The following is a 26,573-nucleotide window of genomic DNA, read 5'->3' on the forward strand; positions in this document are numbered from 1 at the left end:
ACATAGTGCAGACTCCAAATGGATAACAGTACAGGAGAAACCAGAAATTCTTATGGAAAACAAATGAAATGCAACCCTGCTCTGAACCAGAAAGTGTAGCTGAATATCAAAATCCAGAATGCATCAGTGAAGCAACAGATAACCAGACTGAGCCCAAACGTCCTGAAAACTATCCAAGGGGTGATAGTGACACAGAACTGGAGAAGGCCCCTTGTCCTTCAAAATCACCTGTGTCACCATTCAGAACATCCAGTGGCAGAATTGTGAAAAAAAACCACAGAGATCCAGAGAGGAGTAAAAGGCAAAACAGACTGATCAAAATAGAGTGAGAAAGAATACTTTCTATGAGAATAAATATAAGAATTTGTGTACTTGAGTTGTATATAAGTATTATTTAAAATAGAAATGTCATGATAATAGCTGATTCTGGTTGCAGACTCCAGTATTAGATACAATACGGTACTCTGCACTGTATATGGGGTGACCTGACCTGGGGGCTGAGGGTCAGATAGCACATGTTAGAGCCTGTCTTGATAGAGTTCAGACACTGCAGATATGTGTTTAAGTTCGGAAAATGTGTTATCAATAAAGTTAGCTCAGCTGCAATGTCGATGGCCTGTGTGCATCATTAAAAAAACAAAACAAGATACAAGACAATCAGGAGAATCCCTGTCCATTCTTGAATTGTGCATGAAATCTTTTGAGTCCATCTGAGCAGGATATTCAGTCTTTGGGAACATTGCAGATGAGTTATCTCATTGGAGCTTAACAACATTCAAGAAGCTTGACACCATCTGGTACAAAGCAGCCTGCTTGATTGGCACCTCATCCACAAACATTCATCCCCTCCACCACCAGCGCACATTGGCTGCAGTGTGTACCATCTACAAGATGCACTACAGCAACTCAACAAGGTTCCTTAGACAGCACCTTCCATCCCACAACCACTACCATCTCGAAGGACAAGGGCGGCAGACACATGGGAACACCACCGCCTGGAAGTTCCCCTCCAAGCCACTCACCGCCCTGACTTGGAAATATATCACCATACGTTCACTGTTGCTGGGTCAAAATCCAGATCTTCCTTCCTAACGGCACTGTAGGTGTACTTACACCAAATAGACTGCAGCGATTCAAGAGGGCAGCTCACCATCACTTTCTCAAGAGGAATTAGGGTTGAATTAGGGTTGGGCAATAAATGCTGGTCTAGGCAGCAACGCCCACATCCGATGAATGAATTTTAAGAAAAGAATGAAGTGCACTCCTAAAAATGTCGGTAAGAAAACTTGAAAAGTGATAATGTTTCTTCCTGTGTAAAACTGTACTGCACTGAAGTATCAGTCTAGACGGTGTGCTCAATTCTCTGAAATGGGGCTCAAACCCACAAACTTATGCCTCAGTGGTGATAATAACACTAATGCCCCATGACTGTCTTAGGGGTAGGTAAAAGTGTAGATTTTCTGATTGCGTGTAAGCCTGTGATTGGGAGCTTACCCATCCACGAGCGGGAAGTTTCCATAGGATCTAAAGGTTTTAGAAGTTTGAAGAGGCAAGTAAAGGAGAGCCTAGATCAGGCCATTTTAGGCTTCATAAAAAACCCAAGAGATAAACTGCAGATCCCAATCTAGTTTTCTGATGCACATATATATATATAATGGTGAAGAGGGAGGTGGGGAGAAGGTTCATCTAACTCCCTTCCCTTAATCTAAGTTACATCATGGAATTTCCATAACTATATTCCTTGCATGTTATATTCTTTAGTGTTCATTCATTGTACAAGCTCAAAAATATCCTTGTATATAACGTCGCTAAATCTTTCACCTAGATGTCATGACACCCACTATGGCCTGTTATACTGACACCTAGGGTGAAATTTTCCCAAATTTGCACTAAGTGATGGTGGTGGACGGGTAAAATGATGTTTTACCCACTGGCCGCGATGGCGGGTTTTCACAAGGTATCGTCCCGAACCTGCCTCATTATTTATGCACTCCCTGGAAACATGCCATCACCCTGCCGCTGCATCACGCCGGGCGCCATGTTTAAAATCCACTCGCAAGCACACATCTCAGTGCTTCCAGCTCACCGCTGCTGCATGGAAACACGGCCCTGAACCTGAAGAAGACTGCAGCCTCCAGGTTCAGCGACATGTCTCTTGAGTGGCTTTTGGATGCCCACTGGGATGCCCCCTACCCCCGCAGGATGGGCAGCAACAGCACCAACCCGGCTTGGGAGGTGGTGGCAGTGGTGGTCAGTGCCAACGCCCTGCAAAAGAGGACAGCCACCCAGTGACACAAGAGGATGAATGATCTCCTCCATTCCACTCATCTCATCACTCAACTCACACACTCACAAACCCATCACACATCCACAGGGCCCTCACTCACTGCTGGTACAAGGGACATCACCATTCACTCTCTCACACTCACCGTCATTGGCCTCATCCCGTCCATGGGACCGTTCATCACCCACACAGGCCAGACATACTTGTCATCTGGCCTGTCAGGCATCCTGCTTACACTTTCTCCATCTCTATCCTTGCAGGATAAGCTGGCACAAAACAAGAGGGAGAGGTCACAGACCGATGGTGGAATGTCCAAAATCAAGGTCCTCACGGACTTTGAAAACAGAGCCACCCAGCTGGCTGGCGATGACCGGGACCATTCCTGTGCTGATGGTGAGGTTGGCACTGCTCTACCAAGTGAGGATCCAGCGGTGCGACATCCATCAGACAACCATGCTGTGAGTGATGTGTCCTGTTTTACAGGCCACTGCCATGCACTAATGATCTCCCCTTGCTTTCACAGGCACATCTGCCAAACAGCTGACAGAGTCCATGACCCGGGGCCTCCAATCAAGCCCTGAAGAAACCTCCGAAGGGGAATCTGAAGGCATCCTCCCTGAAGTCCTGTCACAGCGCTCACCCACACCCTCCACTAGCGCAGAGGCACACACCTCGGTGGGACCTAGCTTTAGAGTAGCCTCGGGATCACAATCTGGTGAGCACATCGCACTGTCTGACCCATTGCAGGTAGCGGCAGGGACTTCCCAGGTGTCCGGCACTTGGAGGACTGCTGGAGGCCAGAACGTTGCTGAGTCCGAGTCAGATGATGAGCCTCTGGACTCCGTCATGTCACAGTTGCTGGAACTGCAAAGACAACCTTGGGAACATCAGGAAGGGATGTCCGCTGCACTCCTCAGATTGCAAGGCATGATGGAGGATTCCGTCTGCCTTCAGTCTGAGGTGATAGCGCCGGCATTGCAACACACCGAGGTCAACACTGGTAGGATGGCGGTCACCATGGAGACCTTGGTCCAGGACTTCACTCCTGCACTGCTGCACGGGCTCAACTCCATTGCTGATGCCATAGCTGGCCTCCAACACTGTGTATGCGAGACAAATGCCGGGTGGCTCGCTCTCACTCCAGCTACGCCTGTTCCTCAAGCAGTCAGCCTGGGGCCCCGGGCACCCATGGGGAGGGGGATCAGTAGGTGCACACTCCGGGCCCATCTGTCCAGGTGACTCCGAGAGTGTCCAGCCTATCCAGCTCCCCTCTCCATGTGACCACACCAGCTCCAGCTCTACAGGGAGAGAAGGGTGCCACTGCCTCACAGCAGGACCCTGAAAGCAGGCCGGGGCTCTCCAAGTCTCAGCCCTCCAGAGGATGCCCATCAAAGTCATCACAGACAGGGCGTTGCAGTCAGCAGGCTGCCTCCACCTCCGCTGTGGATGTCCGGGGAGCATTAAGACATAATGTCAGGGTTAGGAGAGTTAAGGAGAATTAGTTGCACAGCCTGGGCTTGGGCGTTAATCACTTGTACATACTGTTCACTATTGTCAATAAACTCCCAAGAATGTCTCCCTGCCTATGGCCCCTTGTTCTGATGAGCAGTGTTCTTGTCACTCAGATGTGAAACTTTTCTGCACAATGATAAAGGCAGGTGTCTCAGTCCAGGGCCTCTTCCCTGTGCTCTGTGTAGCCTTCAGACCAAAGTGATGGTCCAGCCTCAAGCTCCCTGGAGACATTACCGATACCTGAATCTCGCAGTGCTTGACATTACTGCCAGAATGTAGTGGGCAGGCGCCACAGAGTTCTCTCATTCTCTCAGTGTGGTCTTAGCACCTTTATGGAGGGGCTGGCCCCAAATTCTTCAGCATCTGTGATCACTGTGCTCCAGTTCTTGAAGGGCTCAGGTACTGAAGGCGGACGAAGCATCAGATGCTTCTAAAGTTTCATGGCTGCATCTCTATGGTATGACCCTGATCACAGAGCACAAGCAAGCTTCCCTCGGCCAGACAGGAGTCAGACATTCTCAGAGGCTGTGTGAAGATTTATGGAGTGTCCTCAATACATGTTGTCATCATCCTCCTGCAATCGAGTGACTATTAGGGCCTCCATCGCATCTCCATGACAGGAGCATTCTCACAGAGGGTATTCGCGCTCCCAAAAGCCAAACTGTGGTAAAATGTTCACAAATGTGATGTGAGGATCTATGAGGTCACCTCACTGCATGTCGTCATCATCCTCCACAAACCTAGCAGCTATGAGGGCCTCTCGAGCGCACCTGCCTCATCTAGCCAGTGCGAGAGCCTCATCCCCGTCATCGTCGCCTCCGAGGACCTCCTTAGCATCATCCTTAGCTCTGCAGAACTTGCTGGCACTTTGATATCTCTGCGTTGCTTGAGTGGGCAGATAAGCTAGGAGCCTGTCCCCAATTATATCAATGTGGCTGTGCTGAACTGTCTCAGTTGCAGAGGAATGGTCAGTTTCTACAGGTTTCCCAAATGCATGGCCACTTTCCTCGCCCACCCTGCACCCCCACCCCACACCGGATGCTTGTGTTCTATGTTCAACGGCAGAGCTGCCCTTAACCACCATCCTCTCCCCCACCAGTTGTCTCAACGGCAAGGCTTCCCCGGCTCACCCTCAAAAGTCGACTCAGAGGCAGGGCTGCACTTGCCTCCTGATCCCCCACCACCACCCAGCGCCCCTGAAGCCTGCAAAGCAAAAAGCAACAGGCGACCCTGGTGAGCTCTGCAGAACGTTGCTGTGCATTCACCTCCCGTTCAGGCCAAAGTGCAGGCCGCCAAGTGCACGTTGCCTCTGTGCAGTTGATACACATCGGCATGCTTTCCCGCCAACTCGGATGGACAATCCAGCAGGGGGTGCAAGAGCCTGGCGGGATGGCCTGATAATGATATGCTGATGGATTACAGTGAGGTTCCTGACGACCAATGGCAGAAAAAGTGGCCCACCATTGGCGGGCTGAGCAGATAATTGCGACCTGCCTTCCCGCCGTTGTGAAACCGATCACACCGAATTGTCCGCTCACGCCACCCATCACACCCACTGCCAGCGGGCATGGGAAATTCTGCCCTTAGATATCATGTCTTCTTGATGATTGGAACTTGTCACTAATTTAGTTTGCAGGAGGAAACAGCTGGTACCAGTAGAAAAGACATTTGCAAGAGGAAGATCCTCTATTTAGACCACAAATCCCAGGAAGGTAATTCCTAGAGGGTGCCAGAGATCAAGATTTGCCATCTGCTTAGATTTCATTACAATTTTTTGATTCTCTTCTCTTCCTATTCTTTAATTTACATTTTGCAGCCTTGGCTCAGCGGTAGCGCACTTGCCTCCGAGTCGTAAGATTCTAAGTTCAAGCCACGTTCCAGAGACGTGAGCATAGAATCTTGGCTGGAACTTTGCTGCAGTACCGAGGAAATGCTGCACTATCAAGGGTATCTCTTTCCAGTGAAAGTAAAACTGAGGCCCCATCTGCCTTCTAAAACAGCCCATGACACAATTTGAAGAGGAGCAGGTTCTTCTGGTATCAACAGTTACCCCTTAAGCAACATCACTAAAACTAATAATTTATTTTCACGCTGCTTTGGGACCTTGTGTGCAGAATGCCGTGTTTCCTACGTTAGAACAGTAACTGCGCTTCAAAAAGTATCTCATCGCCTATAAAGTGCTTTGGGATGTCATGAGGTCGTGAAAGGTGCTTATGTAGAAGGTGACAGGGCAAGTTGAGAAAGCGGATAATAAGGCATATGGGATCCTGGGCTTTATAATGAAAGGTATAGAGTACAAAAACAAGGAGGTTATGGTGAACCTTTATAAAACACTGCTTCTGCCTCAGTTGTAGTATTGTGTCCAATTCTGGGCACGACACTTTAAGGACTATGTGAAGGCATTAGAGAAAATGCAAAAATGATTTACAGAAATGTTTCCAGGAATGAAGGACATCAGTTATGTGGATAGACTGGAGAAGCTGGGGCTGTTCTCCTTAGAGAAGACTGACAGGAGATTTGATAGAAATCGAGGGGTCTGGCCACAGTAGATAGGGAGAAACTGTTCACATTGGCTGAATGGTCAAGAACCAGTGGACACCGATTTAAGGTGAATGACAAAAGATTAAAAAGTGACGAGAAATTTATTTTATTTTTTTTACATGGAGTGGTTAGGATTTACATTGCATTGCCTGACTATGATGGAGGCAGATTCAATTGTGGCTTTCAAAAGGAAATAGGATAAGCACCTGAAGAGGAAAATTTGCTGGACTATGGGGAAAAAAATTAAGGGGAGTGGGACTAGCTCAATTGCTCTTGCAAAGAGCCAAAACAGTTACAATGGGCCAAAGGGCCTCCTTCTGTGCTGTAACCATTCTATGATTCTATAAATGGGAGTTCCTTCTTTGCCAGCAAATCATACAGATAATGAAGCTCACATGCAGCAAGAGAACAACATCCAACCTGATCTTACTTTGTTACTCCTCTATCATCTAACTTAGATTTTTTTTCAAGATAAATTTCAAACATTTAGTCCTTGGATTTAATACAATTATGAAATGTTTGTGCAGGTTTGAAATCCTTTTTGTATTTGTTTCCAAGGATACTGGTTGGCCAAAGCTGAAAGCAAATTGCGCCTTGGTCTATATGAATAATGCTTCAAGTCAGCCAACGAAAGATGCAAAATTGTGTTTGAGATGGGATTTTTATTTGAATTTTCCCTTAATTTACAGGGGGACAGCTGCTCTTTGCTAATCAATCCTTCAGCTTTTGAGATTGGAAACTCAGACTTGTGTTCCTCTCCTTTTGGGCCCCTGCCTATAAATTGTTGCTTCAATGTGCTTTCATAAATTTCAAAGAAAGTAATTAAGCATTGGAAAATTGTGCCTATCCATCTTCATGAATGTTGAAGGGCATAATAGGCCTATGATAGAATAACATAATCAAGATAAATTTCAGATGTCCACTTGAAAGTGTTGCAGTGTGTGTGTGAAGTCTGTAAACAGACTTTGGTAGAGAGTGCAGCGCTGTGGGCAATTAGTCCTTGGCTTCTTCGCTAACCATTCTGCCAGAAAAGAGTGTCATTTTGGAAATTCAAGGTAAACAACTAGTACAGAATCTCACAAAACGTCTCAGCAAAACATGTCACTCTTTAGCTCTGGCTTATATTAAATTTGCAATGCACTTGTAATAACAATGTTTTTTATAATGAAAAAAATGAAAGAGACCTTTAGCCACAAATTGTAACACACAACCAACTCCAAAATACAAAGTGAATGTGGGTGGTCTTAACACAAAGCAGGACAGTGAGGAATGCTACTTTAGGCCAGCATGCTGCTTCAGTAACACTGATTTAATAGAATAACAACAGCCTTGCATTAGTTTTGCAAAATTGACGACATAACCTGCTGCATCATTCCATCCCTCATCAGGTTATTTAGATTCTGGAAACATAGCAAGTGCCTAGAATGCCCTTAGCTGTTGAGCCATTGCTACAGTAGCAGATAATTGCAGTGGACAGACAATCTTGTTTGGTGGTCTGTGAGTTCAAAATGCTACTACATAACCATTGGCTATTCTTATTAGTTAGTTTCAATCCAATTTGAGAGGATACGGAGTGGCAACTACCAATTACCAGCTATCAAAGATTGAGAATCTAAATCTGCTTTGAGCAGCGGGGAGAATTAGAGGTAATCTATTCCTATGGGATAGCCTTACCAAATGACTGAGGTAATGACAAAAAGACAAGTTATAAGTGTCTGCCCATTCCAGTCATGGCCTTTGGTACAGCAGCATTAAGATTGCTAATCAACAAGACAAAATACCTAGTGGATGAATTTTCATGGGGGTTCTTTTGCCTGTCCATCATAACTTCAGTGGCAGAGCCCTGTAAACCCTAGAAAAACCTTGTTCGCATTATTCAGTCTAGCCCAACTGTGTGTGTATCATTAATGAGAAACTAAATATAAATTTAATATATGAACGCAGATTAGAATCAGCATGATTGTTCCTTTATATGATCAATATAGATCCTTTTTCTCAGACTGTTGCTATTTTTTTAAAACTGTTTTTGTTTCATTAACCCCGTAGACTTTGAAATGTCATTCATTTTGCTCAATAGTTCAGACACAATGCTTTTCAACCAATCCTGAATTTACACCAAATTCTGGTTTATAAACCTACATTAATGATAGGAAGACCATTTCTATGAGGAAATTCTGCTAGCTAGTTTCAAAAAGTTAAGATATTGCAAACAAGTTTATTTTTATTTTGCAAAAAATTAAAATGAAGAACTCAAGTGATGTCATCTGTATTCCAAGTTACTTTCTGCTTTAGGGAGGAAGAAGACATTTATTTGAAAAACGTACAGGATAGTGTATCTCTTTAAAGAAGAGTACTGATAAGTACTTTCTAAATGTTTAAATTCATTAAGGTTCAGAGACCAATAGATAATTAAACAAACTGTACAAGTTTTAATCATTGCTATTTAGATATCAAAAGGCAGAATTTACTATAAGCTTATATATATAGTCCTAGCTTACAAATTACAGTGTCTTAATGAAATGTTAAACTGCAGAAGTATCACCAGTGACTTTCCAGTTCAGTTCAGTTTCCCAGCTGCATGCTTAGCTTTGTTGATTAATCTATACATGAATGAATAGAAAAAAAACAGGTTGTCATATTCCCCATTGTAGTCCTCTTTTAAAAGCAATCTATGATAATCAACTAGAAAGTAGTAAATGGCCTCTATGGTAGCAAGATATGTGTCTGGTTTTCCTTTCTGGCGACGCCAAAAATGTGTCTTTCGTGTTCTTAGTTCGACGTGAAGTAACTCTGCAAAGAGAAGGGTACAGGAAAACATTTAAGCTATTTGAGAACTATCAGCACTAATACGCACTTTTGTCAAGTCAGCTTAACTCGTTCTTTTAAAATGATTGTTTATTACGTCAATTTTTTTGGTGCCATTATGTCAATGCTATAGAATTTTCCCCGTCCTTTTTTAAAAATGTATTCTTTCATGGAGTGTGAGTGTCACTGGTAAGGCCAGCATTTGTTGCCCATCCCTAATTGCCCTTGAACTGAGTGGCTTGCTAGGTCATTTCAGAAGGTGTTTAAGAGTCAACCATATTACTGCAGGTCTGGAGTCACATGTAGACCAGACCATGCAAGGACTGCAGATTTCCTTCCCTAAAGGACATCAGTGAACCAAATGGGTTTTTACAACAATCAGTGATAGTTTCATCATCACCGTTACTGAGACTAGCTTTTAATTCCAGATTTTACAAAAATATTTAAATTAAACTTTGCTGCCATGGATCTGTGTCCCCAGAGCATTAACCTGGGCCTCTGGATTACTAGTCTAGTGACATTACCACTGTGCCACCATCTCCGCCTGTTCTAAAGATGCCAGCTCTATTACCAGCAGTGGCTATTTTTCATATATGAATCTATACAGGTTGTGTTAGCCTGATATCAGGCATCAAAGCCAAGCCTGACTGTGTCCTAACTCAGCATTCATGCACACTTTTAATTAGGATTGTTGGATAATGATCAGTAGCGGGAAACCTATGGTTGATTTTATTTGATTTTAAACTGCAGTATTCTCAGATTAAAATGATCAGAAAAATTAATCTAATGTTAAGGCTGGCCACTTTTCTCTTGAGAAGAGAAAGGCTGAGGAATGACCTAATAGAGATCTTTAAAATTACAAGAGGTTTTGATCGAGTGGTCAGAGTGTTCCCACTTGTGCAAAAGAGCACAACTATGGGCCATCAATATAATGTAGTCATCAAGAAATTAAATAGGCAATTCAGAAGTAACTACTTGACCCAGAATGGTGAGAATTGGAACGTGCTAGCTGAAGGAGTAGTTAAGGTGAACAGTATACATGCATTCAAGGGGAAGCTAGATAACCCTAGACGAGTGAGAAAGGATTAGAGACTTAAGCTGACAAAGTTAGATGAGGGAAGATGGGAGGTGGCTCAAGTGGAGCATAAACACTGGCATGGACTGAATAAATTGTTTCTGTACTGTATATTCTATATCATTCTATGTAACTTTCCACAAAGACCAAATACATTTAAATATAAAGGAATAACATAAACCAAGGTCACAGAACTAAATAAGATAATTAGATGATTATGACATCAATCTGGAAACAATTGAGCAACTGAGAGACATTTTCAAAACAAAACTTTGCTCCCATCTCGCTTTGCTTTCCTTTGCGTGATATGAATATGGGGTTATACGTCAATCAGGTTAGCAAAGGCTTCATGGCAGGGAAATGTTAACCAAAGCCACAAGCTACATCTTTGAGACTATGGTGCATTGTGTTCCACATGCATTTTCATTATACCCATTTGTGAAGTGCCTGGGGACTCTTTTTTTACATTAAAATTGTGTTTATAAATGCAAGCTGTTGATTTGGATTTTAGCTGTTCCAGCCCCTTTTACATCCTGCCTAGTTCTCCTTTCTATTTTCTCAGCAGCTCTATTTTAAGCAGGGAAACTCAGAAGCACGAAATCAAATACTCTAAAGACCTTGAATTATATAGAATATACAGAGTGTGAAAGTAAGTGAAACACAGTTCTGTTACCAGAATACACATGGGCTGGGTTGGTGGGGTACATATAAAGCAACAGCTAACAATGTAAAGATTAAGATTAAAGATTAAACAATGTAAAGAGTGTAAAGATTATGGGCAGAAATTTTTCATCCCGCAGGCAGGCATATGCCCGACCCGAACGGGAGTGAAATAGTGCGCGATGATGTCGGCTGAGCGTCCCAACGTCATCGCGCACTCTCGTGATCTTTCGTTTGGCAGCCACGCACGAGAGGCAGCAGCGCGCCCGCCAACAATTAAGAGTCCTATTTAGGGCCTTAAGCAATTAATTAAGTTGCATTTTTTGCTGCCCGCTCAACCGTTCGGTTGGCAGGCAGATGGATAGGCCAGACGGCCTTTGCATTTTTCGCAAAACCTCATCGACGGGCAGAATGAGGTTTCCAACACTTACTAAAAAAAGTTTAAAAATTTTAACATCCTTTTTTACATGTCCCACTTCACGTGACTGAGTCACATGTGGGGACATGTTTATATCATTTATAAAAAGTTTATTTTTGTATTTAAAATTCTTCAGCTCCCTGAGGCAGCTCTGTGCCTTCATGGAGCTTTCAGTGCATGCTCCACCGCGCATGCGGACACTACAGCACTCGCGCTCCTCCCACCCCCACCCAGCAGCGCTGATTGATTCAGCGCACGTTTCACGCTGCCTGGCTGTTAATTGGCCAGTCAGCGTGAAATCGCGATCAGGAGACCGACGAGGGGAAAATCCTGCCCTATGAGAGAGAACAACAAAATCATTTAAGTACAATTTATCCATAGGTGCATTGCAGCAGCTTTGAAAGACATTGAACTGACTAGTTTTAAAAAGCTTGTGCCAATGATTTTATCTAATCAAATAATTATTAGGCAAATCAGAATATTTGGTGATTCTGAATCTGTGCAAGGCAGAAACATGTTGATGGACAATGTTTGTTCATTTAATGTTCTAAGTTACACAGTACCTTGAAGACGTTCATCAGTAATGATTTTGTTGGTTTGATTCCAGGTACTATCAATAAATATCACCCTTTTTAATGGGGCCATTTTTATCTTCATCTCTCCAGCATCCTGCTCTTCTGTTGGATTTTCAGTATCTAAACTGCGGTGGTCAAGTTTTGCACGTTTAAGTTCTGGTCTTTCCAAAGGAATGTTCTCATCATGGCTGTGGACATTCTTGGAAGGTTTTGTGGGAATGAATTTCTTATCAGCAATGTTAGATAAGTGCTTAGGAAGATCTTCAAGTGAAATTGACTTCGGACCAGGGAACACCACTACAACCTAAAACAGGGAAGTTAAGTATCAAATAAAGACGGATCAAAACAACACACTAAGATTACAAGCAACTCAAAATGATGAAACAGGATGATTCTTTTAAAAAAAAACCTTCAGTTCTCTAGATATTCTAATCATACAATTTCCTACAGCTGAGGAAGGTGTGATGTGAGCCAGGACTACACTATCTTACCTTGAACAGACCTAACACATCTCTTACTATCTCGTGAGAGAATAACACTAATAGAGAAATTCAAAATAATTTGCCTAGACAAATTGTATGTGGTACCAAACTAAAACAGACAGTTAAACAATTAAAGGTATCATGTGGTCTTAGATAAAGAAAGTGTGTTTTTTGATAACTTACTTCATGCTTTTCCTCCTCATTATCTGGCATGCAGGGGTACGTGTAAATATTGACATCATCTCGAGCCAACAGCTTTGCATGCACAGCAGTACTTTTGCCATCAGTTTCATTGGGATGTTTGATAATATCAATCTTCAAAGGGAGCTGGAAATGGAAAATATATTGTAATCTTTTTACCAAGGTAAAGATGAATAGGCACAATATAATTGATAAGAACAAACTTGCACTTATACAGCCTTTGTCATGTTCTTAAAATGTCTGGAGGTATACCTTCTGTTGTTTTGCAACAAAATGCAGCAGCCAATTTGCACACAGCAAAATCCCATTAAACAGCAAAAGTTAATTCTTTTTAAAATGTGCTCCTGGGATGTAGGTATATTTGTCTCCTTAGTTGCTCTAAGAAGGTAATAATTTACCACTGGGAATTATGCAAGGCTACTTCGGAGGGCATTAAAAGTCAACTGTCTAATGTGAGATTGAAGTCATGTATACAAGGCTAGTTCGAGGTGGCGCTGGTTGAAGAATGAATGAATAATGCCTATCAGAAATATCTTGTGTGTGGGCATTGTAAATGTGCAGGATCAAACTCAGCTGTGATTCCACATGGGCAAATTACCAACTGACTGCTTTCATGATTGCGCAGGAAAAAAATCAATATACTCAAATTCACGATGAATCACAGATTTTCTAATCTCCATTGTTGAAAATATGATTTTCCAACCAAATGGCAGATAGTCATGTTATAAAAGCAAAGCGTTCATCCAGAATCATGAACTCATGACAGTGTGAATACATACTGTTATTTATTTATTTCTCGTAATTCAAAAATGTAAAGAAATAAACACTATGAATGATAGCACAATTACTGTATAGTCATTATGACTATGTTTCTATTTGAATGGAAGAGAAAGGACTCTGTCATTTTACTGCAACCCCTCAGGTCTTCTGAGTGCCAGTATACAAATTAACCCTTGTTAAAGGGTGGGGAAATAGTTTACAATTCCTTTTCATTTACTGCATCAGAATAGTAAAAAAACATTAGCATTTTACATCCAGGTGAAGGGCTGGAATTGTGTGGTTAGCTGAAAGAAAGTTAACATGCCCATCAAGGTTCTGAATATTGGAAATGGTACAGCAAATTCTGTATTATTCTACCCCTAGTTACTAACCTTAACCTGAGGTATCTCATCAGAATTCACACCATCTACCAACAGGCAACATGAGTAACAGTAAAACATCCTTGAGCTCTGGCATTTTGGACATTTTGAGCGACCATTTTGTTGGAGTGTTTCTAGTATTGTCTGGGAAGCCAGTTTCAAATCTTTAAAAGAATCAGAGACTTCTTGTTTGTCAGCTTCACTTGATTGAGTGCATAGTCTTTCAGAACTTTCACATTTACTTGCATCGGTGTGAAGTGCGTCTTCAACTCTCATGGTTCTTTCTAAGCTCACTGACATCCTGAGGAATGGTTACAGGTTTATCTCTGAAATTAAGAAAAAAAAACATACAATTGGGTCAGGTGCTGGTTAATTTCAATCTTAAGAATAGTTTCCTAAGTACTTCACTGTTCACTCTGTGACAAATATCTAGGTAATGGTTCATGTTAATATTTCAGAGGTAAATTTTCAGTTCTGGGAAGGCGGGTGTTGTGAAGGTAAGGTAACTAAAATGCTGGGCTTTAGAGATTGCCAGAACACCTAGAAGAAAATGTCAATTCAGAAGGTTAGCCATGTTTGTTTAATTGAGTCAGGATAGAAGAGACAGAGACATAAAGCAAGAGATGGGCTTACTTAGCTGGAGAACTGGAGAGGTGATGTCTACACTGCTGGCAAAGAAGTGCAGTCCAGTGAGATATTTAGTCTTTGGGAGCTAAAGCTAAATTAATTTAAAATCATTAAGTGAACCTTGAAAGGCTACATTGTCATGGAGATGGGTGGAGCTTGGTTTCAATTTATCTGTGTGTGTGCAGAGAGAGGGGATTGGCTGCAGTTTGGACTTCATGTGGTTTGCAGTTCACAGAGAAGCCTTGGGAGCTCTTAGCAGGCTCCAGACAGTTAGGGCTCAGAAAATTCCTGGGAACTATTTATAGCTCACTGCAGCCAGGAGACTGGAGTTTGGAGAAACCCAAGGGCAGTGCCAGCTTAGTGAAGCTAGCAGTTTGCGGAAGAACTGGAATTGTGCCAGTAATTAGAGGCAGGAGTACAGCTTTGTGAATCCCGTGGAATGCAGTCTCAGGGGAAGAGTTTGACCATTGGGAGGTGCGCAGTTGTTGAAGCAGTCTGATTACAGCCGCCTTTGAGAAAATTCAAAGGCTAGATCTTCGAAAGTGAACAGCTGAAATCCATCGTGAGGCAGACAGAGTTTTAATGAGATTTTGTGATTCACATTGGTTACTGATGTTTGGGTGGGTTGTTGAGAAATCTGTGGGATCTGCCTTAGTTGCATCTGCCATATAATGTGCAGTATGGTGTGTTCGACCACAGTTTGCCTTTTAATTCATTTTTATCTTCCGTTAATTCTGAAAGTTAGAGTATAAGATGGACAGTGTAAATTATTTTACTTCCCTAACTTATAAAGTTTATTTTGTTTGTTTAAAACCACAGAATCTTGTGGCATAATTCTCCTAGTGGATAACTGGGATTTCAAACTTTGTTTACTTTAAACAAGAAGTTACTGGTCCTTAAACAAGTTGCAACAACTTAAAACATCTAAAGACAATATCTGAAGTTGGCACTTTTGTGAAACTTAAAAACATAGGGACAAAATTTTGGCAACATGGCTTGAGTTCATCAAAAACTTTAATCTCCATAATTAATGCTTCAACATCAATGGATACAGATGGCACGACAGTGGATTACAGCCCCGAATTACTTACAGGTATATTGAACTTTTTAAGAAAGACGTGTTTTTTAAAAAAGACATACAAGCAAAGACACTGAGCAAAAGATGGCTGAGAATTTTGTGGAAAATTCCTATGTGGACTATACTTGACCAACTAATCCCGAGAGAACACAGAATGTCACACTTAAAAAGACATCAAGGCGTGCTTCAGACAGAGACACTCGAAAGGAAGAGATGAAATGCAAAAGACAACTTTAATCTCCTGTGGTTGTGGAGACAATGGAGACTATATCTCAGACGACATCCAAAACCCATCTCCTGTTACATCTCAGAATGTAGAAATGGTCTGAGTTGAAAGAAAATGGTCTCTGCACAAAAGATATGTTTGTTTTTTACCTTTCCAGGAATACACATGGAAATGGGTCAAAAAGCTAGCTGCATACCTGGTGTGTGTGTGTGTGTGCTAGTGTACCGTGAGAGTGACAGCAGAAGATCATCAACTAGGCGCCCCTGCAGCTTGCAGGCAAAGTCTCTTTCTCTCTCTCAGTTGCAGGAGGAAAGTCAGCAAAGCCACAATCAAAAGGAAATAGGACAGCTTCTTCGGCCAACCTGCAGAACCCCAAATGTCTCCAAACTGCTATACTGCCAGAGTCAGCTCTACTGGAATCACCCAATTTAACGGCCACAACGTATCGCTATCTACGCTTCACGGACAAGCAAAGACTGATTCAGATATCTTTTTAAACTTTTATTTGGACTCAACTTCTCATTTCTGATCTGTGTGTATGTGTGTTAAGTTTTTATTATTTTTTTCTTGGGTTTTTAGTAACTAATAAACTTACTCTTTCTTTGACTCAAGAAAGCCTGGTTAAGTTGACTCCTTCTGAAACATAAATACATTTGGACTGGGAAAAGTATCCACGGGGGAAGGAATCCCTTTTAAATTAACCTTGTTGTGACCAACTGAGGGGGATGAATAAAGAAGGTGAACCAGCTCATTCCTCCTCACCTGGGAACTTAAGAAAATTGGGATCCCGTTCAGGCAGTTAACAAATTGGGGGACCTCTCCCGGGGACCGGTCGTAACACAGAATGCAAAAATAGTTTACACTTTAGGATTGTCAGAATAGCCTACTCATAAATTCAAAGCCCCTGGATAGGTAAGGACCATACAGGATGGTAGATCCAGGAAGTCTTGCGCCTGCTATCCAGTCTATATGTCTATTTCTCAAAACATAGATGAAATTCAATTGTGTTAATTTATATGAGTTCTCCAGAAATGATTTCCATTTCTGTCCTTCCATTGTTACCTTTGGAGTTCTTCAAGGATCCATCCTTGACCCATCCTTTTACCCATCCACATGTTACATTGTCCCAATATATGCATTCAGCTCTCACATAAATGCTAACGATAGCCACCATCACCTCATATTCTCAACTGCCTCTATATTGTCAGACCGCTGATCTGACATTCAGTGTTGGATGAAGCATAATTTCCTCCAGTTAAGCACAGGGAAGGTTGAAACCATTGGGCCAGGTTTTTATTACCGAGGCAAGTAGCTCAAGTCAGGAAATTTTCTGATTTGGCAGACTTGCCTCGGTTTATAGGGCCTTGTTAGTTCCAATTTTCACTCCGGGGAAGTGAGGACAAGAATGAGTTGGGCCTGTTGACCCCAGAAACAGATCCGAGGCAGCCAAAGGGGTGGGTAAGTGTTGAGGCGGGTTGGTTAGTAGGCCCACCCCAGTTGTCTAGGACTTTGTCCCAGTTGTTTTAGCAGCTTTAACCCTCACCCCCCATAGCCCCTCCATGCCAACTCATGCCCCCCACTCACCCCATAACCCATCATACACCCCATTCCAACTAACGCCCCCCACCTACTCCGTGCCTCCTCATGCCCAAACATACTACCTCCACAGCCACTCACCCAGTGTCCACCATGGGCAGACTTCAGGAACCATGTGGAGATGAAAAAGTAAACTTCTAACAATCTAATTTAGCTCTCACTCATTCACACTTGATCATGGAATAAACCCCTATTCATGAAACCAATTCAAATCTTTTAAATCTCAAGTGGTTAACCTCTTATAAAAACAAACTAATTTCTATCCAGACTCTCCATCAAAGACAGCTAATCTTTTAATAGCCTCTTTAAACTGTCAATCACATTATGATCTCAAAGGCCCTGCTGAGATAATTGTCAGTTTTGAAACTCAGTCAAGAATTCATAATAGCATAATATTAGTCCTTAGGAAATGTCAACAGAGACCTCTTTAGAAAGTGCACAAATAGATGTTTTTTTCCCAACCTACACCAGATGGCCTGCCAATCAAAGCAGTCCAGCAGAGGATTTTTTTAACCACCCAGTGACAGCTTCAGCCTGTTTTCCCCCCACATTTAAAGAGCAGGGATTTAAAAAACCTCAAACATTTAAACGGACCTGATCTGCCCTTCAAGGGTGTTTATATCTACCCCACAAATTTGTGGCCTCCACACTGGGTTAAGACCATTGGAACTGCCAAAATGGGGTACGTTTAAACTCAGCACCAAGTTCAAGTGACCCTGCTGAGCTCAAGTTTCCCAAATGTGTGATTCACACCGCACCCGCTTCCCCCACCAGCAAAAATGGGATCTGTCAGAAATGGAGGCAGGACTTCTGTATCCAGCTCCTGCCTGACTCCACGAAAATCTGAATCATTTGTTTTCAACCGCCACCACAAACTCCACTCACAAAGCCCACCACCTATTCCACCCCCCGCTGTTCAGGTTGAACTAGATTGTTTGAACTTTGGCATGCTATTCCGCCCCAAGTTGAACTTGTGATTCCATATCCTCTTCATTACAACCACAGCTTACTTCCATCTAGATAAGATCACTTAGCTTGAATCCTACTCCAGCCCAGCTGCTGCTGAAACCCTCATCTGCCTTTGACGACTCAAAGACTCAGCTACTCAAATGTTCCCCTTGCTAGACCCCCATTCGCCATGCTCTGCAGACTTCAGATAATCCAAAATTTGTTGCTCCTACCTTGTCCTATCCTGCATTTTTTCCCACACTCACACACCATCCTAAGTCTCCACATAGCTACATAAACTCCTAGTCCTGCTGGACTGATTTCAAAGCTGCAGTTTGTTTTACTGTACAGGAGGGAACAAGCTTAAGACATGTGTAGGTTACATAAGCATTTGGTAGATAGGGCGGAGAATTTAAGTATGTATGAAAAATCATAAACATTTCTGTTTATTTCAAATAAAATAACACACATGCCCAAAATAGCTTGACATGAACTGCGATCATTTCCAGCGAATTGCAGTGAATTCTAACCTAGATTACAACACAGATTGAAAGAAAAAGATTTCTTACACGATAAAGTGCCTCGTGGAGTTTTATTCCCTGTGGTTTATGCTGACAGCGTCTTCATTGCAGTGAAAGGAAATAAAAATGACCCAAACATGAATCTGCTCCCACAGCCCATATGGCAAACTCCGGCCTTCACTATCAGGGCTTGTTTTTTTTCCTCTCTCCCTCTCTCTCTCTAGCTCTGGAATCAAAACACGCCTTATTCCAAACAAAGCTACAATAACTTGGCCTTTTTTTTTCTTTTAACCGCAGTTTTCGCCACGCAAAATGTTAGTTACCACGGCCACAGGAAAGCTGAACGATCGCAGCCCCCGTTCCGCCCACGCACGCCTCTTCCTTGCTCGGGTCGGAACCATTTTTCCTCCAGGCATATCCGAGGCGGACGGCGAACACGGGCGCACCTCCCCGCACCGGAAATGGGCGTTGTTAGGGCTGCCTAGCAACGGAGCAGCGGTCGACTCTCACCTGGTGCGACGCTTCGCTTTGTGAGTCCATCAGTCCTCGGGTTTCTTCGGTCATAAACATGGCTACGTTATGATTTGTAGCGGAGAGTAAGATGTTTAAGGACGGATGGACTGGAAGTGGTTTATAGGATAGGTGGGCTCTCCGGTTGTGCTCCTTGAAATAAAAGCAAAATGCCGCGGCTGCTGGAAATCTGCAGCAAAACTAGCTGCAAAAACTCAGCATCATGCGGGGAGGAACACAGTTAACATTCTCTTAGATAATATCACCACCTTTAACACCTCCCTGTTCCTTTGTCAGAAACATCTTTTGATCATCTGTATCACTGCTTGCTTGTCGCCCCCCCAACTTCTCTCCCCCCCCACCAACTTCTCTCCCCCCCCACCAACTTCTCTCCCCCAACTTCTCTCCCCCTCCCCCCAACTTCTCTCCCCCTCCCCCCAACTTCTCTCCCCCTCCCCAACTTCTCTCCCCCCCCAACTTCTCTCCCCCCCCAACTTCTCTCCCCCCCCCAACTTCTCTCCCCCCCCAACTTCTCTCCCCCCCCAACTTCTCTCCCCCCCCCAACTTCTCTCCCCCCCCAACTTCTCTCCCCCCCCCAACTTCTCTCCCCCCCCAACTTCTCTCCCCCCCACCAACTTCTCTCCCCCCCACCAACTTCTCTCCCCCCCACCAACTTCTCTCCCCCCCACCAACTTCTCTCCCCCCCACCAACTTCTCTCCCCCCCCCAACTTCTCTCCCCCCCCCAACTTCTCTCCCCCCCCCCCAACTTCTCTTCCCCCCCCCAACTTCTCTCCCCCCCCCAACTTCTCTCCCCCCCCCCAACTTCTCTCCCCCCCCAACTTCTCTCCCCCCCCAACTTCTCTCGCCCCCCCAACTTCTCTCCCCCCCCCAACTTCTCTCCCCCCCCAACTTCTCTCCCCCCCCCAACTTCTCTCCCCCCCCAACTTCTCTCCCCCCCACCAACTTCTCTCCCCCCCCCCAACTTCTTTCCCCCCCCCCAACTTCTTTCCCCCCCCCCAACTTCTCTCCCCCCCCCCAACTTCTCTCCCCCCCCCAACTTCTCTCCCCCCCCCAACTTCTCTTCCCCCCACCAACTTCTCTCTCCCCCCCCCCAACTTCTCTCCCCCCCCCCAACTTCTCTCCCCCCGCCCCCCCAACTTCTCTCCCCCCCCCAACTTCTCTCCCCCCGCCCCCCCAACTTCTCTCCCCCGCCCCCCCAACTTCTCTCCCCCCGCCCCCCAACTTCTCTCCCCCCGCCCCCCCAACTTCTCTCCCCCCGCCCCCCCAACTTCTCTCCCCCCGCCCCCCCAACTTCTCTCCCCCTGCCCCCCCAACTTCTCTCCCCCCCCAACTTCTCTCCCCCCCCAACTTCTCTCCCCCCCCAACTTCTCTCCCCCCCCAACTTCTCTCCCCCCCCCAACTTCTCTCCCCCCCCCCAACTTCTCTCCCCCCCCAACTTCTCTCCCCCCCCCAACTTCTCTCCCCCCCCCAACTTCTCTCCCCCCCCCAACTTCTCTCCCTCCCCAACTTCTCTCCCCCCCCCAACTTCTCTCCCCCCCCCAACCTCTCTCCCCCCCCCCAACCTCTCTCCCCCCCCAACCTCTCTCCTCCCCCCCCCAACTTCTCTCCTCCCCCCCCCAACTTCTCTCCTCCCCCCCCAACTTCTCTCCTCCCCCCCCAACTTCTCTCCCCCCCCCCAACTTCTCTCCCCCCCCCCCAACTTCTCTCCCCCCCCCCAACTTCTCTCCCCCCCCCAACTTCTCTCCCCCCCCCAACTTCTCTCCCCCCCCCAACTTCTCTCCCCCCCCCAACTTCTCTCCCCCCCCCAACTTCTCTTCCCCCCCCCAACTTCTCTTCCCCCCCCCCAACTTCTCTCCCCCCCCAACCTCTCTCCCCCCCCCAACTCTCTCCCCCCCCCAACCTCTCTCCTCCCCCCCCCAACTTCTCTCCTCCCCCCCCCCAACTTCTCTCCCCCCCCCCCCAACTTCTCTCCCCCCCAACTTCTCTCCCCCCCCCAACTTCTCCCCCCCCCCAACTTCTCCCCCCCCCCCAACTTCTCTCCCCCCCCCAACTTCTCTCCTCCCCCCCCCAACTTCTCTCCTCCCCCCCCAACTTCTCTCCTCCCCCCCCAACTTCTCTCCTCCCCCCCCCAACTTCTCTCCCCCCCCAACTTCTCTCCCCCCCCCAACTTCTCTCCCCCCCCCAACTTCACTCCCCCCCCAACTTCTCTCCCCCCCCCAACTTCTCTCCCCCCCCCCAACTTCTCTCCCCCCCCAACTTCTCTCCCCCCCCCAACTTCTCTCCCCCCCCCAACTTCTCTCCCCCCCCCAACTTCTCTCCCCCCCCCAACTTCTCTCCCCCCCCCAACTTCTCTTCCCCCCCCAACTTCTCTCCCCCCCCCAACTTCTCTCCCCCCCCCAACTTCTCTCCCCCCCCCAACTTCTCTCCCCCCCCCAACTTCTCTCTCCCCCCCCCAACTTCTCTCCCCCCCCCCCAACTTCTCTCCCCCCCCCCAACTTCTCTCCTCCCCCCCCCAACTTCTCTCCCCCCCCCCAACTTCTTTCCCCCCCCACCAACTTCTCTCCTCCCCCCCCAACTTCTCTCCTCCCCCCCCAACTTCTCTCCTCCCCCCCCCAACTTCTCTCCTCCCCCCCCCAACTTCTCTCCTCCCCCCCAACTTCTTTCCCCCCCCACCAACTTCTTTCCCCCCCCCCAACTTCTCCCCCCCCCAACTTCTCTCCCCCCCCCACCCAACTTCTCCCTCCCCCCACCGCCAACTTCTCTTCCGCCCCCGACCTTAAACCAGCTTATATTTCACCCCTCTCCTGACTTCACTCAGTTCTGCTGAAGGGTCATGAGGACTGGCAGGCCGATGCTGCCAGACCTGCTGAGTTTTTCCAGGTAATTCTGTTTTTGTTTTGGATTTCCAGCATCCGCAGTAGTTTTTTTGTTTTTATAACGTTTCCAGTCCGTATGACCCTTCATCAGTCAGGCTTGCTCATTTTTTTTTTTGGTTTAACGATATCACTTATTTTTGATAAATTGTGGCCAAAACGAGCAGCTGCACTTGTTAAAATGGTTTAACTGCGGATATCAATTTTTAACCATAATCTCCTGACACATTCCTGTATGCTGAAATTCAACTTCATCAATCATTTTGCTCAGTTGCGATTTGCAATGAGAGAAATAACAAGAAACCCTGTTTGCGTCACTGTTCATTCTCCAGGTACTCAAAAACAAACAAGTCAAGTTGGTGTTCCCTGCCCTGCACCCTGTTGTTATTGCTATATCCAACCCAATTAGAAGAAAGCAACATAAAGGAATCACAATAAAAATGTACCTTACAGTATTGTAGTGAAAATTTTTTTTAAAACTTTAAAAAATGTGAAAGGCAAACCAGTAGAAAAAGACTGACTTAAGGATGCAAGTAAAGCAGGTTGTAGTGGGGATGTTGAGGAAACTGATGCTTATGCTCATAATCCATTTTGACAGTATTTTGGTGAGTCTTTAATGTTTTGCCTTAAACCTGCATTTTCTAGTCCTCTAAGCAGTGTGCTCTGCAGTTTAGTGATCTGGGAATTTTACCACAGATTTTTATATCTGAAGCGTATATCATACTTGATCTATCTTCAAATATGGGGAGAAATTTACATAGTAATCTAAATAGAGATCTATATGGTTAAAAAGTGCTATTCATATAATAGCTGTTATGGTATTTTAAATTTTGTTTTAACTATATCTTCACACACTGAAAACCATTTTAATTCAGTCAATCTTCCAACTAATTTAATGTGAAAGATTTTAAGTTTTGCTTGTTTGTTATAGCACTAGATGTTTTAACTGCTTTAATAAAACAATAATATTTTACAGCTGCACTTTGTACATATTTATGCAAAATGGAAAATGAACTTAAAATCTTTGAAGATGTTTTGGAGTTTCAAGATCTGGTAAGTGACTTTGTTGCTTATAGTCATTGCACATCCTATTCCAATTAAACGGTGGAATCTGAAGAGTAGAAAAAGTCCAATTTAGCCTATTATATCAGTTTCACTCCAGCTACACATCCTAGCTATGCATTGCAGACCCATTTTCCTGCTCTTTACCAGAACATTTCTTGTTCAAGAGCTGATTGAATCGACCAATAGCCACATGCAGTAATAATTCTCTGCCTGACCCTGTAATTTCAGTTGCCTTTGCCCTCACCAGGTTCAAATCTTTCTCTGTGCATCCTCGATCCCCTCCCCATCCAACTCTTTACTATTCAACCAATGCCCCCGTCCTTTTGCCCCAATGCTCACCAACACCCTAAAAAGTTCTCTTTGCAGAATATTATTCCCATCTTTAAAACTTCAATTATTCTGCATCTACACATTAGCCCTCTTCTATTCTACTGAGAATTTTAATATTTAATATACATTTCTAATCTCTTTTCTTAAAGTACCATTTCACATTTATCTTTGCTGAACTGCATTTGTGATATGCCTACCTACTCCCCAAACCCTTTGCCCTTCTGTCATCTGCTGTATTCTTTCTTAAAATTTATTATAATTTGCTCTAATTTGACATCCCAGAATAAAAAGTTACCAAGAGAGAACATTATAGAATTATTTTATCGTTTTCAAAAGGATTCATCATGATATGGGTACAATATGTCATTTTCTTAAGTTTTACAAGACATGTTGATAAAACATACCAGAAAATACCTCAGCTGAGCTTGAATTATGTTCCTTGTTTCAAAATTTCTGGGTTTGTAGAATGTGATCAAATAAATTGCAAATGATGTTTTGAATCTTTAGTGTACCAATGTCCTTTTGCGAGTAGGTTGCAAACAATGCTTATCACTGCAGTTAAGATAACAAGCCAGGTTGGGTTTGGGCCTTTGCATTGCAAAAATGCCAGAAGAAACTGCAGTCCTGATGATACGCCTACCAAAAATAAAGTTTGCCCAGCATTTAAGCATGAATCTCATCAGCTTTTCTGCATCGTGTATGTGTCAGAATTAACAATCTCTACTGATAAAATCAATGCTTATCTTAATGTGTTCTTACCAAGTTTGGAGGTCAAATATATAACTTTTGACTGGACCCTCATATTTTCTTTTATTTGCTTTTATTGAACCATTGGCATATGACTTGGTTCATTCGAAACAAACAAAGCTTTCAAGTCAGATAGCTGCCTTTATACTTTAATAAAATACTTAGCCATTACTTCCTGCCGTTATCAGCAATATAAATACTGTGCTAAAGGGTCCATCTTGAGCATATGGAAGGAAACAGGTTTTGATAGAGTGGATAAAGAGAGAGTATTTCCACTTGTGGGCAAGAGGCCACCAATACAAGATAGTCATCAAGAAATCTAATAGGGAATTCAGAAGAAATTTGTTCACTCAGAGTGATGAGAATGCAGAATGCGCTAGCACAAGGTATGGTTAAAATGAATAGTATTGATGCATTTAAGGGGGAGCTAGTCAAGCATTTGAGGGAGAAGGGAATAAAAGACTACAATGACAAACTTAGATGAGGAAAGATTGGAGCAGGTCCAAGTGGAGCACCGACGCTGGCATAGACTGGTTGAGCCGATTGACTGTTTCTGTGTCATATATCCATTGCGTTTTTCACATTCACTTGAGCTGCCTTTGGTAGCTTCTGAAGGTCAGATAGCCGGACAAAACACCAGTAACTGAGGTGCTCACCCCAGCTTGTATGCCAAGCATCCACGTCATATTGAGATAGTTGCAACTGAATTGGGCTGGCCATGTAGCCAAAATGCCTGACACTCACTTACCAAAGCGAATCTTCTATGGAGAACTTGAGTCTGGGGTGTGCTGTCATGGCAGTCAAAGGAAGTGTTACAAGAACACTCTGAAGGCTTCACTTAGGAGTTTTGACATCGACTTTAAGTCCTGGGAGAGGCTCACCCGAGTTCACTGCACCTGTCACAAAATAAAGGTGTGGCCTCCTTTGAAAGCAAACACATATCAGAGGCTTAACAGTCACTGGAGCCCTACCAAGCACCCCAGATGATGAACATGGTCATCATGCCTTTTCTGGCAACAACTTTGAACAGAGCTGTCAGTGGCCTGTTAGTCAGCAATGTGGTTGATTCTTAAAAAAACGCCCTCTGAACAAGGGTAATTAGGGATGGACAATAAATGCTGGACTAGCCAGCGACGCCCACATCCCATGAATGAATTTTTTAAAAGTGCTGTCAGTAGCAGTCACTTATCCACCCTCCTGTGAAGATGGATGTCATCTCTAAGGCTGGCATGTATTATCTGATTTCTGTAACCAAGATGGTGGTATTCTGTAAAGAAGGCTGTGTGTATGTGTCTATGATTAATTAAACTGGGGGAAAGTTAGTAAAGACAGCTTGTCTGTGGGAATTGGGAGATGAAAGGTAGAGGAGCTAGGTGCATGCATTTGTAATGAAAGGCTAAGGTGAAGTTGAATGTACGAATAAATAAGTTGGGTTTTAAAATTTGCAATAGGTGATAGGTGAGTATTTGACTTTTCAGCTGCTAAATTTCAATGGGTAGTTTAGAAGTGACAAAGGGCTTCTACAACTTAGAAAGGTTTCATTAGTAAACAAGGGAAGATTATTAAATTTTATTTGACCTGAAAGCGGAGGCAATAGGAAGACATGAAAGATTTTTATATTTTGGAAATGTTGAGTTCAAAGAGGTACTCAGGACAATGGAGCCTAAGATGAAAGGGGGAAAAAAGATATTTAAGGAAATATGTTTAGTTGAGTTGTGTTGACTATGTGGGGGAGATGTCTTGAGACCGGCTCTGTGCTGAGAAAAGTTGTGCATTTGAAGCAGACATCCAGTCTGTTTCTGAAGCTTCTTGGATTTCCACAGCAGAGTGAGAAGTAACAGCAGTTTTTGCCTTGGGCAATATTGCTGGATTTTTATGGTTAAAAATCTAAAGGGAGCTGTTGCCAAATAGTTTACTTGTATATTTTGACCAAGTGGGTTTTTTCAAGGAATGTTTTGTAAGACTGTTTTAACTATATAATTTTAATCTTGTGTGCTTAATTTTTTTTTCTTCTTGTTAATAAATCTTTTAATTTTAAAATCCTAAAAGTGTTACTGGGACTCTATGCTTCTGGGATCACCATAAGACTATAAGACATAGGAGCAGAAGTACGGCATTCGGCCCATCGAGTCTGCTCCACCATTCGATGAGATCACGGCTGATCTGATGATCCTCAACTCCACTTCTACCTTTTCGCCATAACCCTTAATTCCCTTACTGATTAAAAATCTGTCTATCTCAGTCTTGCATATACTCAGCGACCCAGCCTCTACAGCCCTCTGTGGTAAAGAATTCCACAGATTCACTACCATCTGAGAGAAGAAATTCCTCCTCATCT

General features: G+C 44.2%; 2 protein-coding genes across 4 annotated transcripts in view; one reads left to right on the top strand and one right to left on the bottom strand.

Moving 5' to 3' along the window:
• Window positions 1-8,495: 8,495 nt before the first annotated feature.
• dtwd1 (DTW motif tRNA-uridine aminocarboxypropyltransferase 1) lies at window positions 8,496-19,104 on the bottom strand. 3 transcript variants are annotated; one of them, XM_078530247.1, is made up of 5 exons: window positions 19,012-19,104; window positions 13,705-14,018; window positions 12,536-12,679; window positions 11,859-12,174; window positions 8,496-9,127 (listed from the first exon to the last, which is right to left on the bottom strand). In XM_078530247.1, the coding sequence occupies exons 2-5, from the start codon at window positions 13,990-13,992 to the stop codon at window positions 8,895-8,897; spliced, it is 981 nt and encodes a 326-aa protein (XP_078386373.1). In that variant the 5' UTR covers window positions 13,993-14,018; window positions 19,012-19,104; the 3' UTR covers window positions 8,496-8,894. The 3 variants fall into 3 exon arrangements, with proteins under 3 accessions (XP_078386373.1, XP_078386374.1, XP_078386372.1); XM_078530248.1 differs by having other exon boundaries at window positions 18,737-19,087; XM_078530246.1 differs by lacking the exon at window positions 19,012-19,104 and adding an exon at window positions 16,511-16,614.
• Window positions 19,105-23,075: 3,971 nt separating this feature from the next.
• LOC144668155 (protein FAM227B-like) overlaps window positions 23,076-26,573 on the top strand; it is an 83,467-nt gene continuing 79,969 nt past the window's right edge. The window contains exon 1 of the mRNA XM_078529909.1: window positions 23,076-23,146. Coding sequence (XP_078386035.1) covers window positions 23,096-23,146 — 51 coding nt within the window. The 5' untranslated portion in view covers window positions 23,076-23,095. The remainder of the gene's footprint in view (window positions 23,147-26,573) is intronic.

This window comes from Cetorhinus maximus, chromosome 26 (genome assembly GCF_964194155.1).
Source record: "Cetorhinus maximus chromosome 26, sCetMax3.hap1.1, whole genome shotgun sequence".
Lineage (NCBI taxonomy): Eukaryota > Metazoa > Chordata > Chondrichthyes > Lamniformes > Cetorhinidae > Cetorhinus > Cetorhinus maximus.

Excerpts from the sequence above, each read along its gene's own strand:
- dtwd1 (XM_078530247.1), bottom strand. The coding sequence starts at position 13,992 with ATGTCAGTGAGCTTAGAAAGAACCATGAGAGTTGAAGACGCACTTCAC. Across the intron at positions 12,680-13,704 it reads ATGAGATACCTCAGGTTAAG|CTCCCTTTGAAGATTGATAT; the intron begins GTTAGTAACTAG and ends TTCCATTTCCAG. Across the intron at positions 12,175-12,535 it reads ATGAGGAGGAAAAGCATGAA|GTTGTAGTGGTGTTCCCTGG; the intron begins GTAAGTTATCAA and ends TCCCTGTTTTAG.